At 46.9% G+C, this 15,216-nt stretch overlaps 1 protein-coding gene across 1 annotated transcript in view; it reads left to right on the top strand.

Moving 5' to 3' along the window:
- Positions 1 to 15,216, top strand: part of LOC125302369 (calcium/calmodulin-dependent protein kinase type 1-like) — a 39,287-nt gene that overhangs the window by 14,092 nt on the left and 9,979 nt on the right. The window contains 2 exon segments of the mRNA XM_048255525.1: positions 6,245 to 6,376; positions 12,954 to 13,028. Of these exon segments, the coding sequence (XP_048111482.1) occupies positions 6,245 to 6,376; positions 12,954 to 13,028 (207 nt within the window).

Below are 15,216 nucleotides of genomic sequence, written 5' to 3'. Positions count from 1 at the left end.
TCAAAGGCCTTTTGAGTGTCACAGTATATAGCAGCAAAAGAAACACAAGACGACAAATAATATTATAAATATTTATATGGAATATAATGATCTTCGTTGTCCACATGTCCATCTCCGTCATGCTTTTTCTTCCTTACAGTTTGTTATGTGAAAAAGTACGAGTCTAGAATCTTCAGTTTGGCGCCTCTGGCCTCCTGGTTCTGACCCAGTTCTGTCGAGCTGTTCAGAAAGTTTCAGTGCAGCCCGCGGGTCACGCTCACAGAACACCTGGTGCTGAGTTTCATAACCCAGTTCGGTTGCACATACAACAAAGCTGCTACTTCTTGAGCTTTTTTGGTTATCCCAAAAGTACAGTCAAAGCATTTGTGTTTGTCCGTATATTTGTATTCATTTTGCTCTGTTGTTTATATTTTTATAAGTCAAACAACAACAAAAAATGATTGTTTTGAAAGATTATCAAGAATCAAGTCAGTTCCATCAGTTGGCCGATCAGTTGAAAAAGGGCGTAGGCAATGAACCAGTGTACCATTCATGAATTGGTCAGAATGAAATGTCCCCGTACGCCTTGGACACATGGCGAGAGTGGCATTAGCCCACTATGTGTACTGTGCTCCACTCTGTGTCCAAATCAAAACAGTACTCATTTTATTTATTTATTTAAGGTTTATTTAGACATGGACAGTGCACATTAATGAACATAAAAATGTAAATGCCCCAGAATTAGCCAAAATGGCTATTTGGCATCTGTTGTCCATGGGCCAATGTTAACAGGCCAGATGTGCCTAAAAGAAACTCTACACACATCATTGCATTTTAATGCACTGCTGTAAAGTCCGAGCAGTGTAGCACTTTTATTTCTGCGCCATCTCCTTTTTTAGCAACACTTTTTTGCTTTTGTGTTACGTGTATATCAGTGTTCTGTGATCAGGCAACCCTACACCTGTGCCAATACTAACTAGCATTTGTTCATCACAACAATGAAATACCTTATTGTACTTAACCATATTATTTCATGGCAGATTGGTTTCATGTCGTCAGGATGTCTTCACACATCCTGGTGTGACCCTGTGGTTTTGAGAGGTTACCACTGAATGCTCCGTGCCGGTCCACTGCCCTGCTTTTCGCCACATGGCAGCACAGCGCATACTAAAATAGCAGCACCACTATTTCAATAGATTTCTGCTTCTAAGATTGATGGAGGACTCACTCACACCCCATGCTTTCCCCCCACACTTCTGCTCCTGGCTACATTGTGCTCGAGTCCACACTTGACCTGTGCAGTCAGGCTGGGTCAGTGGCTGTTCCATCAGGGTCTAGGTGTCGTGCCATGACCTTGTGTTCCCCCTACGTTGTGTCCACCTTCCTGCAGACTCCTTTTCACACTCTCAGCGTCGAGCCTCTCCTTAAGTCTGTCAGGCTTGTGGTCCTCCCGTCCATCCTGTTAGCAGACAGTGCCTGTTACTCTCCAGTTCAGGATGAAGAGATGGAAGTGCTCAATACCAGTGTATTGATATCAACTAAAAGACCAGGGCCAGGGAGACTGCAGAGGTTCCTATTTGTTGTGTCTTCAGTGTGCTTTAGGGAGTTCTCTGACTCTCTATTTGAATAGCTATGAATGAACCAAAATAGAACAAGGCGTTTCAAAAGTGGAACATACAATATATATATATATATATATATTGCTGTTTTAGTTTTTGTTACTACACTGGCTCCAGATCGGCCCTTTGGTGACCAACAGAATGTTGAGTGATGTTCTACCATCAGATGTTGAGATCCCGGCAGCAGAACTGAGAGTGCTTCTGAAGGCCGTGAAGGCCGTGAGAGGGGGGTTTGTGTTGTCAGTGTGCCCGCTGGACAAGAGAGCAGAGGGCAAGTTATGCAAGTGAAGCAGAAAGAGAAAGCAGGGTGAGGAAAGAGTGGAACTCACGGTCCACAGAGATTTTTCCAGGAGGTGTGTGTTTGTGTGTTTGTGTGTGTTTGTGTGTGTTTGTGTGTGTTTGTGTGTGTTTGTGTGTGTTTTGTGTGTGTTTGTGTGTGTTTTGTGTGTGTTGTGTGTGTTTATGTGGGTGGACATTTCTATGTTTGCGTGGGTGAGTAAAAGTATGTGGGGGCACGCTGGAAGGGTTGTGGTAGTTTCGGGCCTTGCTGGCTGCTAACGCTGCTGTGCTCTCTGCCTTTGCCTCTCTGAGGGTGCAGCTGCAGGCGTGATGAGGAGGTTGTAAGTTCCAGAGAAATCAGGCGAGCCAGTCACGCGTGTAGTCTGCCCCATGGATACATATAAAGATGCAGTCATGAAGAAAGTCGTATGAGACAAGTAAGGGGAGGGGGCGTCTCTAGAGGTACAGTTGTGGTACATATGCCTCTGCTGACGAGCCAGTCAATTACTTAAGGAAGTCATCCCATGCCTCTCGACAGGCATTTTTATCATAGTCATGATGCTCATGTTTTGATGGCCTAGTTTCTGCAGATACTCTTCCCACATGTGTCTGCAGGGAGTTGAGTCAAGGGAAAAAAATGTCACACATGTCTGTCTTTGGATAAGCCAGGTCTCTCTCTCAACTAAACTTCCATTCCACTTCTCTTTCTTTCTTTCTTTCTTTCTTTCTTTCTTTCTCTCTCTCTCTCTCTGTCTGTCCGTCCCTTTCTCCTCTAAACGTCCAAAGGTGGCTATGTGAATGTGGGCCACTTGAGTAATGGCACTGGCCCGACGATGAGGGCCACTTGAGTAATAGCACTGGCCCGATGATGCATGGGGGCAGCGCCGTTCCACCCCGTTCTGTCCACTTCCTCTCGGCACCAGATGGCCATCATTGTGTGCAAGGTCTGACCTTTGAGAGGACTTGCTGGTCTAGCGTTCCCACAATCAATCCCCCTTATTCTTCACCAGCATGTTTGTGTGTCTTTATATGGTTTCGTTGCCTGTTTCTTAGCATGCCCGATATCTCCGAATCAGTACGAAAGGAGAGCTGTACCCAGAGATGCACATAGAGATGGACTCCAAGTACGCAGAGATTGTTCTCCCTCTTCACCGCCTTTCACAGAACTAAAAGGTGTTTTTCATCCACACCTGCTGCTGTTGAGCTTCTCCTTAGAGACTCAGCGGAACAGGGCGGAGCAAAGCTGGCAGTGTGTTTCCATGACATGACAGACACGTCAGTGAAAGTGTGGGTGTTTTGCCGTCTCGGTGTTCACCAGAGGAGAGAACAGGCTGGTTACATTTCTCCGCCTCTCAGTGATGAGGGGACGACGCCATCCTGTCCTGCCGCCTCATGCATCCTCTCCTTTCTCAGACTCTCAGGTCTGGTCACTCAGCCGTCCACTCGACCGGTTAGTCTGAGTGACTGTTACAGCCCAGCTAGCCACTCGCACCAAATGCAGATTTCCTTTCAGCACGTGCCCTCGGAAGAGGCTGGCGGACTGTAGTGCGCGCGCTTCCAAATGGATCCGGCTTTTGTGAAGTGATACTCGGATCTATGACACCACCAGTCTAAACGTGTGAGTCGACAGCAGTGCAACCATTGAGCCACTCCAAATAGAAATGTGTTGTCAGTCGGTCATGTGAAAATACTGCACAGGCTGAATGCTCATAGAGAAGATGGGGGAAGGAAGGGGCTTAACTCTCACTTCCTCTTTCCTTGGCTGTGAGGGAAAACTGCAATTTGATTTATTTATTTATTTAGTTTGCCAGCGCATCACAAGTTAAACCCCCCTCCCTAACCATCCCCTTTGCTCTCCATCAATGATAAGCTAATGTGATTTTCACAGTAAATCTCTTCCCGAAGGACATGGTACGGACGTCTTAGTCAGCAGTGTGTCTCTGCGGGGGCTGGGCTGGGCACCTTGTCGATGCACAGGCCCGCTCGCCTGACTTCTGAGCTGCCCAGCTGGCGCTCTTCTGCGTTCGTGCTGCATGGTGTCTTGTGCAAGGGTGGTACAGTAGTGCTGGTGCCAGTGGTGGGGATGTTGTGCCAGGGTGGTAGTGCGGGTGCCAGTGGTGGGGATGTTGTGCCAGGGTGGTAGTGCGGGTGCCAGTGGTGCGTTCGTGCTGCATGGTGTCTTGTGCCAGGGTGGTAGTGCGGGTGCCAGTGGTGGGGATGTTGTGCCAGGGTGGTAGTGCGGGTGCCAGTGGTGCGTTCGTGCTGCATGGTGTCTTGTGTCAGGGTGGTAGTGCTGGTGCCAGTGGTGGGGATGTTGTGCCAGGGTGGTAGTGGTGGGGATGTCCGTGGGTGCTGTGCCGGGTCAACAGCAGGGTGTAGGTTGGCGATGCTGGACCTGAGCCTCACGGAAGTATTGGGTGCATCCTGCTTGGATGGGAACACCAAGGGCCGTAAAAAGTTTGCTTTGCATGCGCTTGCACACACACAGACAGACACACACACACACAGACGCAGACAGACACATGCACACACACACACAGACACATGCACACACACAGACATATGCACACACACATGAGCACATACAAGTCCGGGTCATCTAATTCCTTGTCAAATATTGAACTCAAACGGCTGGAGATGTTATCAGAGGGAGGCGTTCTACTGGCACGCCATGTGTGTGTGTCTGTGTGTGTGTGTGTGTGTGTGTGTGTGTGTGTGTGTGTGAGAGAAAGAGAGGGGGAGAGGGAGAGTATGAGCGTGTGAAAGCTAGAGTAAGAAAAAAAAAGTGGTGTGTGTGTGTGTGTGCGCTGGCGCCCTTGTGCTTGTGTGCTCGTTGTGTGTGTGTGTGTGTGTGTGAGTTTGAGGACAAGTGCTTATCAAGTCTGAGCTCTTATCACGGGTTGAGAGGCCGTGTGGTCTCTGACTGGCCTGTCCAGTTTCAAATGCTCTGGAGGTCTCCCACTGGAATTTTAATTGGTATCTCCCTCTGCCAGATCAAGCCTTGTGAGGCCACAGTGTCGTGGTGCTCAGACCCTTTTTACACACGCCAGCCAGCTAGACCACATAAGAGCACATCAATATGGAAACTTCATTTGGAATCTCTTATTAAAACATTTTATTTGTGTATGTGCCGTTTTTGATAACTTATTAATAAATAAATAATCACTCATTCAAATAATGAGTTGAAAGCACACAGAGAGATATGCGTCACATGATAATCTGTTCGCTTCCACCCTACACACACACACACACACACACACACACACATACACACACACACACACACACACACACACACACACACACACACACACACACACACAGGCACGCACACAGATAAACTCATAGAGCCTGGAGCTCCAGACTGCTAGTGCATGGCTCAGTATAAAGTCAGGGTTGAACAGACGGAAGTGATGACATGGGGGATCGAGCGAGACAATGTACGTGCAGGCCACACACGTACACACACACACACACACACACACACGTACACACACGTACTGTACACACACACACACACACGTGTACACACACACAGACACACACACACACACATGTACACACACACACACACACACACACACATACACACACACACACACACACACACACACACACACACACACACACACACGCACACACACGCATACACACACACACACACACACACACACGTGTACACACACACACACACACATATACCCCAGACTACTCGGCGACATTACAGCAAATACCTCTAGCCTGCAGGGTAAGAAGTGAACACAGGTCTTAGCTCAGGACCCAAGCAGTACCAAATGACCCAAGCAGTACCAAATGGTGGGCGGGTGATAACCCAAGCAGTACCAAATTGTGAGTGGGTGATGATCCAAGCAGTACCACATGGTGGGTGGGTGATGTGGATGAGGGCTTTTCACCAGATTAGGTTTTGTTTTCTTGTGGAGGAAGGTTTGGGTTCTCTCCAGTGACTTGGCTAAATGACAGAGAATTTCACCTGAAGTATTGCAAGGAAGTGTAAAGAGCTGAAGAGTCTTTCAAAGCCGCATCTCTCTCTGTTTTTGATAGTAAATGAAAGCAACAAATAAGCACTTTCTCTCTCACTCTGCGCTCACACTGTGGTTTCTCAGCTAGGCGCTAATCCTCAGCAGTCCTCAAGAAAAGCAACACATTGCTAACCACATTACAGCCCTCAGTTTTTACACTGTTTTTTTTTCATCTCCTATCACAGTGTTTTTGGTTAGCTGCCGTCTAGAAACTACGGGCTGCAGCTTCCTCATTGGCCCCACTGTGTCATAGACAAACGTCTTGTGTTTACCACAACACCCTGCTAGCCTGCTTCCTTATCTGATTGTTGATGCTTGTCCTGGCAGGGGGGCATTCTCGGAGGTGGTGCTAGCGGAGGAGAAGAGGACGCAGAAGCTGGTGGCCATCAAGTGCATCCCCCGGAAAGCGCTCGAGGGCAAGGAGAACAGCATCGAGAACGAGATCGCCGTCCTGCACAAGTACGTCCGCCATATCGGCACACAAACATGCACACACGTTGCCCCCTTGGAATTATACGGTTCTATCTGCATTCTGAGTAGTTTTGAGATATTGAGCTTAAAAGTTTTAGAATTCCATAGAGTTACAGTATATTGATGAGTGGAACAATCTTTAGATATTAAGTCCAAAAATGCAAACAGCTTCAAGAAACACCTCGCCTCACCTCACCTCACCTCACCTCACCTCACCTCGCCTCGTCACAGAATAGGAATATGTCAATAAATCAGTTTTGACAAAAATGTCAGATAGAACCTTCTACTTCTAAGGGGACGATATGCTATGTTCTACTGCCCCATACCCCTCTATAGATATCCATACCCCTCTATAGATATGCCATGTTGTGCTGCCCCATACCCCTCTATAGATATGCCATGTTGTGCTGCCCCATACCCCTCTATAGATATGCCATGTTCTGCTGCCCCATACCCCTCTATAGATATGCCATGTTCTACTGCCCCATACCACTCTATAGAAGATCTGCATGACACACAGCACACACAGTAAGGCAAGTCAAATGCACGATTGAAACACAGGCCAAAAATAATTCCTGTTGTCTTCCTCATTAGCTTCTTGACTGGCACACTCATTCATTGCCAAATAGCACCGTCCGCAATTACGGTAATGATGTGACTGGGTTCAAATACCTCCTGTTAAAACCACTGGAATTATGAAGCGCCGGAAATGACTGAGCCCGATGGAGCCAAATCTATTTTTAGTGGCCTTGTTGCCTGGGTTACTGCAGGCAGAGGCCTAGCTGTTTCACAGAGATCTTGTCACAAGTGACAAGGAAGACTTGTGTTGTGAGGGATCGAGAAGACAGAGAGAGAGAGAGAGAGAGAACGATGAGCAGAAAGTCAGAGTGTGATCAAAAAGGAGCACGAGGAGATGAGTTTTCATTCTGCGCAGAGAGAAAGTGAGAGAGGGATGGAGGAGAGGAGGGGGAGGGGTTGATCTGGCAAAGTTCCCGTGGCTGGGTTGGGGGTTGCAGGGAAGCGTCTGAGCCCAATCGTCAGGGAGTGACGCAACGCTCCCCAGCCGGCCGACTCTCTGAGCAGATGGCTCCGAGGCGACGAAGCGGGCTCGACTTGTGTCGAGTCCAGAAGTTCGCCGAACTCTTCTCTCTCTCTCTCTCTCTCTCTCTCTCTCTCTCTCGATCTGGCCAATTATTAGCCGCAGCAGCATATGCCCCGTTACATCATGCGGCCCCGTCCAACACAACAACAGCCCAGAGGAAGAAGAGAAGAGAAGCGATTAGTCAACACCGTTGCATCACTCAGGCAATAACGCGGAGGAAAGACAAGTTGTTTGGGTGGCGGAGATGGTGTCAGGCCGACGCTCAGGAGGGCTTTCTCAGGGTATGTGGTGGAGCTCTTGCTTCGTACCCTCCTGTGGGAAGCCATTAGTATGCTATTGTTTGTGGCTCACTTCATTAGCGAGGACTTTTTTTGTTTTTCTGGAGCGCTCAGGGCAAATACATTTTTTCCAGCAGGAATAATTAAATCAGAGAGCTTTTAAAGCCTCTTGCACCCCCCCATGCCCCCCATGCTCCTGTTGACAATCTGCCAGCCATAATGGCTTGCGAGCATTTCCAAACCTTAGCACACAATGTGTAGAGCTGAAACAAACACACACACAAACACACATGCAGAAACACACACATGCATACACTCGCTCATTCACACACACACACACACACACACACACACACACACACACACACACACACACACACACACACACACACACACACACACACACATAAAACAACCTTCATGTTTTGTGAGCGTGCCACCGACACTCACAGGTGACGAATCGCAAATGTGGGCTACAGTAACACACACACACACACACACACACAGACACACACACACGATTGCCCTCCCTGCTCGCCCGAGATGAGGCTGGCAGTGCTGCCAGATGTGGCACCATGACAACTCTTTACATCTGGAACTAATTCCGCCATGCTGATGAGGGGATGATGGAGCACTCGGCCCCCTCACTCTCTGTGGCAAATGGGATTGAGGATGGGACTGGTGTGTGGCTCTGTTTCTTTTGTTTCTTTTGTTTCTTTGTGTGTGTGTGTGTGTGTGTGTGTGTGTGTGTGTGTGTGTGTGTGTGCATGGGCTATCACTGCTGTGTGTCTGTGTCAGTGTGTGTGTGTGTGTGTGTGTGTGAACGAGAGAGAGAGAGGTTCTGGCGTAAGGCCTGGGCTATCACTGCTGTGTGTGTGTGTGTGTGTGTGTGTGTGTGTGTGTGTAAGGCATGGGATGTTTACGCCACACTGGCCTTATTAGGCTCATCTGTCACCTGTTTCAGCGTGCCGTCTGCCATCCCACGCCCCATCCCTGTGGTCACTACCCTCCCCAGCCTCCAGGCCCGCCTCACTCCTAGGCCTCACTCCTAGGCCTCACTCCTTCACCAGCTCACCCCAGAACACGTCACAATACGTTACGCCTGCTTTTTCACCCTGTCACACGTGATGCTTTGAGCTTGATGTCAGAGGAAATGATGCATGATGGAATTGGTTGCTGATAAATCCTGTAGGTTGAAGTTTAACTTCAGTGAAGGATTCTGAAATAAGAATGAAGACACCTTGTGGTGATCAAAAGTATTGCAAGCATTGACACAAAAAACTATGTTACCTGTTGGAAAACTCTTTTTTTGTTTTCTATGAAAGGTGTTTCGGCTGAAGAGATGAGACGGTTCCATACTTGTTTTCAGCTGTTTTTTCTTCTTAAATGGATAGCCACAAGAAACCGGTCATCAGAGTAGTTTGTATTCTGAGTATACAGGGGGAAAAAATCGAGGAAGACGGACAAGAAAAAACATCACATCTGGGTCACAACACTTTTCACAGTACAAGATTTGGAGACGCATCCAGATTTGTATAGCCTGCTAGACAGCCATCTGCGAGGCAACGTTCACAGAATGCATTTTAGAACAGTTCACATGTAGCAAAATCGAATACCACTTTGCCTCCGATCTAGGGGATTTGTCGTCGTTCTCCAAAATCTGTCAGTGGAAGGAAAATTGGGCTTAAAATCATGTTTTATGAACTTGGCATAGCACACAGCTAAGTTGGGAACAGTGTTTTATTGTGCTTCAGTAATAGGGAACAATACTCCCTTGCTGTCTCAAACAGAGCCCTTGCTGTGTAGTAATACTTTAATTAAATGATCACAAGTTTGTCTTAAAGTCTATTTAGACTTTGCTGTTTCAGTTTAAAATTGCTACACTGGTCTACTGATTAAGTTTAATGTCCACTGATTTCTTGTGTTGTGGTGTCTTAGTGGACAATGAGGACTACATGACTAAAGTGAAACCAGTGTGGATCATGTGAGGCGATAAAAAACACTTTGGAGGGTTCCATAAAATACAGGTTCCAGGGAGGCCCTGCTAGAACACAGGTCCTTACAGGGATGAGCAAAAATTAAATCTCAAATACCCTAATTTAAAGTGTATCAAAATAAACTATGAAATACAGTAGCCACATCATGTATACACATATACAGGGAGCATGAAATCACTTTGCAAACCTTCCATATCTGTCTATTTAATTTATTCCTTCGTCAGTACACAGACTCCGTCGATTACTGTAAGTGGAGTGTTTGAGAGCAACAGCTTTTCTCTGCCTACGTGACATGCCATAAACCTACAAACATTTAATAGATCAACTATGCTGACCTGCCTGTTACATATAGCCTAAATACCATCAGAGATGCACTCACAACTGAACTTGTCAAGTGGTACAAAGTGGACAAAGTCTCTGATGCCCAGCGCATGCCTAGATTGCGACATGGAAGTTGGCCACACACACAAGTCACACCAACCTCACATTTCTTGAGAACTTTGATCATCAGTTTCTTGAGAACTTCAGTCAATCACATTTTTGAGAACTTCAGTCATCCAGACGGAACACATGGAACCAGTTTTGTGGTTGCCCTGCAGCATTTATATGTATCCCCCTTGGCATCAATAGAACACCATTTAGCACTTACACGGAACCCAGGTAGTTAAAAAAACAATTAACAGGGTCACAATCCTTCCCGATCAACAGCGTTACACAGTGCAATATCAAGCTCATCTTGCACTGGATAATCTTCCTGAATCTCAATATTCTGATCACAAGTCTGGGCAAATTACTAAGTCTGAACCAGTCAGAGGCTACATTCATTGTTTTGCACTAATATGATATCATCACCAAAAACATTTGCCAGTATTTTTAACCTACAAAAATACACACCTAGAAAGTATTTTGATGCAAAATACGAAGCCATTTTGTTCAACCCAATAAAATACAAATTACATAATAAAATTTTGTATTTAAAATACATATTTAATAAATCATAAATACTGCCCATCCCTTGGTCCATACACATATTCTGTGTCTATATGTGCCCAAGCACTTAACACACACAAACACTGTTTACTCCTTTAGTAAAGCTGGATGGCGTGTGACTGAGTGTGTGAGGGTTAGTACGGTTTGTGGTCAGATATTGCCGGTGTTTGTTCCCTCTTCACCTCTCTGAGAAGATAGTGTTTGCTGTGTGAGCTCAGGGTTGTGTGAGCATTCCACCCAGAAAGGTGTCCTACCTTTTTTTGTGCATTTGAAGGCCGCCCACTTGTTAAAACTGTGTTAATGCCTCTGTGTCGATTTGTTCCAGTGAAGCTTCGCCTTTGTGCTGTCGGATTGAGGTTAACCACCCCCCGAGCCTCCGCTCCTCTCCTCCCCCCCCCCAGCCTCCTCTCCACCCCCCAGCCTCCTCTCCTCTCCTCCCCCTGCTCCATTCTGTTAGTCGCTTCTCCTGTGTTTGCCTACCTGCCAATGAGTCACACCAAACACCACTGCGAGTTTGTGTTTATGTGACTGAGCCTTGTGTGTGTGTGTGTGTATGTGTGTGTGTGTGTGTGTGTGTGTGTGTGCCTGTGTGTGTGCCTGTGTGTGTGTGTGTGCCTGTGTGTGTGTGTGTGTGTGTGTGTGTGGGGGGTGGGGTGGGGGGTGGCTCCACCTGCGCTAAAGGGAGGGACTGGGGTGTGTTTGTGGGGGTGAGAGCGTCTCTTTTGAAAGGGCTCAGTGTGGAGGAGACTGAAGCGAGTGGGCTGCCGCTGGCTTGACGGAGGAGACTGAAGCGAGTGGGCTGCCGCTGGCTTGACGGAGGAGAAAGGAATAAAAAATGAAATGAAAGAAGAAAGAAAGGAAAGAAAGAATTCCACAAGAAAACGCGGTGACTCACCTCAACTCCAATCCTCCGCCAAGCTGTCGTGCCTCCACGGGGCGATGCGGACGTGCCCGCACAATAAATTAAAGCCCCTGTGTGTGTGTGTGTGTGTGTGTGTGTGTGTGTGTGTGTGTGTGTGTGTGTGTGTGTGTGTGTGTGTGTGTGTGTGTGTGTTTGTGTTTCTCTCACTTCACTTTCTGTGCACCACAGAGAGAAAAGTACAAGAAACTTCTTTCTCTCTCTCTCTCTCTCTCTCTCTCTCTCTCTCTCTCTCTCTCTCTCTCTCTTTGCTTTTGGATTTTGTTTTTCATCACTGAAGGGAGTAGAAGTAATGCACATATTCTCTGAAAAGTAGATTATATGCCCACAGTAAGGCTGGTAAAGCTTGTGTTTGGGTCTCCATGCTGACTTCACTGCTGGCAGGCTAGTGGTGGAAGTGGAAGTGAGTCATGGAGAGTCAAGACTGATAAGGTCCAATCAGGGAGAGAACAAGAGAACGTTTCTACGTCATCGCTTTAGGATGTTTGCGGATTCGCTGTCCATGCAAATGCAAAGCCAGAGTTTTCAAATGAACACAGGGCCGGTCGCTTTTTCAAATCATTCTATTTCAGGAGTTCGATAACACCGGAGTAGTTTAGATGAGAGGCAAAAACGTAAAAGTGGTTCGTATTCAAACGGAAACGGCATAAGGGGGATGTAGCCTTAGTATCAAACTAGATCCATGTCATCCTTGCCAGGGCTTGCTTGGCTGCTTGGGGAACACCTGCTAGCCTATTGGATGCCAGGAATGGTTTTGCTCTGAGCCCTGCCGTGATGGCTGGACCGGTCACATCTGGAGAGATGAGGGCTGCTGTCTCGGCTTGGTGCAGAGAGCAGACTTCCTGCCTGCTGTGTGTGTGTGTGTGTGTGTGTGTGTGTGTGTGTGTGTGTGTGTGTGTGTGTGTGTGTGTATACGGAGACATGCAGAAATTGATGGCCGTGTTGGATTTAGTGCAGAGCGCACTGGGAATGTTTATTCAGGTCAGCTTGATAAAGAGGCAGTGAGCTATCAGGCTGGCAGTGGTACCAGCACTCTACAACAGGCTGTAAATAAAATGGCTATTTTGCATTTAATCCTTAGCATGCGTCACTCTGACTGATGTATTTTTATATTTGCTCTCTCTCTCTCCCTCTCTCTCTCTCTCTCTCTCTCTCTCTCTCTCTCTCTCTCTCTCTCTCTCTCTCTCTCCCTCTCCTCCCTCTTTCCCTCTCTCCTCTCCTCCCTCTTTCTCTCTCTCTCTCTCTCTCTCTCACACCCTTTATTTCCTACCCTCCCCAGGATTAAACATGCCAACATTGTCTCCCTTGAGGATATTTTCGAGAACAAGTCGCACCTCTACCTTGTCATGCAGTTGTGAGTATACTTTTCTCTCTCTGTGTGTGTGTGTGAAGATCAGATAATTCTCTCTGTGCCTTTGCCAGAAGACACATCGTTTCCAACACACCATCATGTTAATACGATACAATACATAGTGCTTCTCTCTGTCTGCAACTAATGATAATCAAAACCGCTGCTCTTTCTTAAGAACATAGCATCTTCATGAATTAAACTCTTAACTACCATCTGAGAAAGGACCAGCTCAGTGCATGAGGGTCTGTCCGTGTTTAGACGAGGTTAAGTAAACACATTTTTTCAGACAAACAGCTCTGGAAGGGTTTACATGATCTGATGATGAGATATTGACCTCTTCGGAAAACCACACACACACACACACACACACACACACACACACACACATCCCAAAGCCTGCGGTCTGTTTTTATAAGCAGAGACACACACACACACACACACACACACACACACATTCACACACACACATACCTACACACACACACAAACACACACACACATCCCAAAGCCTGCGGTCTGTTTTTATAAGCAGAGACACACACACACACATCCCAAAGCCTGCGGTCTGTTTTTATAAGCAGAGACACACACACACACATCCCAAAGCCTGCGGTCTGTTTTTATAAGCAGAGACACACACACACACATCCCAAAGCCTGCGGTCTGTTTTTATAAGCAGAGACACACACACACACACACACACAAACACAATACCACACATCCCAAAAGCTCATGGGTCTGTTTTCATAATGTGAGAGCCACATTGTTAATACTTCCAGTACTGCACTATTTTCCACATGTTGGGCCAGTGAAAATAAGCCACTCTGTGATTTCTCTATAACACCAACAGACACAAGTCATAGTGCTCAGCATGGGACTGTGAAACACTCTGATGTGTGTTTGTGTGTGTGTGTGTGAAGATCAGATAATTCTCTGTGCCTTTGCCAGAAGACACATCGTTTCCAACACACCATCATGTTAATACACGATACAATACATAGTGCTTCTCTCTGTCTGCAACTAATGATAATCAAAACCGCTGCTCTTTCTTAAGAACATAGCATCTTCATGAATTAAACTCTTAACTACCATCTGAGAAAGGACCAGCTCAGTGCATGAGGGTCTGTCCGTGTTTAGACGAGGTTAAGTAAACACATTTTTTTCAGACAAACAGCTCTGGAAGGGTTTACATGATCTGATGATGAGATATTGACCTCTTCGGAAAACGTTACATTTAACTTGACGCTGCAGCGTGTGCAGGATTGTGAGAAAGCTACGAGTCCTTAGTGCGGCTACATTTATTATTAGCTGTCCACCGTCTACCGAGTGCACTGTGGCCGACTCATAAACAGAACGACGGCGTGAGCAGAGGGACAGATGGCCTAGGCCCTGGTCTTGGCTGTGAACAGGTGGTTGTCAGTGTGCCACCCTTCGGTAGAGATGCCAACTTGATGCCCAGCGTTTCTCCCTCCAAAAAAGCAAGAAAAATATGATCGCTCATCCCGCCACCACACTTGTTTCACAAACACCACGCTCTGGCACAATGGACCACGCTGTGGTGTGAAAATGGGTTTGATTATCGTCTGTTTTACAGAGTCTGTTATTTTTCTCGCTAGCTACCAGTGCTTTAACACATTTATGTTACCGCAATCACATCCCAAAAGCCTGCGGTCTGTTTTTATAAACGAGACACACACACACACACACACACACACACACACACACACACACACACACACACACACACACACACACACAAACACACACACACATCCCAAAAGCCTGCGGTCTGTTTTCATAAATGAGAGCCACACAGCACACTTCTCCAGTACTGCACTATTTTCCACATGTTAGCTAGTGAAAATAAGCCACTCTGTGATTTCTCTATAGAACACCAACAGACACAAGGTCATAGTGCTCAGCATGGGACTGTGAAACACTCTGATGTGTGTTTTGTGTGTGTGTGTGTGTGTGTGTGTGTGTGTGTGTGTGTGTGTGTGTGTGTGTGTTGTGTGTGTGTGTGCATGTGGGTCGAGTTCACTCTGTCCTTTCGAATTGTCATAATTCAGTGAGGTGTGTGCATAGCTCAGAATCCTTTGCTACCCACCACCTTTCCTCCATGGAAGATGGAGGGGGAGGAAGGGAGAGAGTGAGGGAGGGAGAGAAAGAAAGCGAGAGAGAGAGAGAGAGA

Source organism: Alosa alosa, chromosome 10 (assembly GCF_017589495.1).
Source record: "Alosa alosa isolate M-15738 ecotype Scorff River chromosome 10, AALO_Geno_1.1, whole genome shotgun sequence".
In the NCBI taxonomy this organism is placed as follows: Eukaryota; Metazoa; Chordata; class Actinopteri; order Clupeiformes; family Clupeidae; genus Alosa; species Alosa alosa.
Note: the sequence above shows the minus strand (reverse complement) of the source record. Positions and strands in the feature narration are given on the sequence as shown.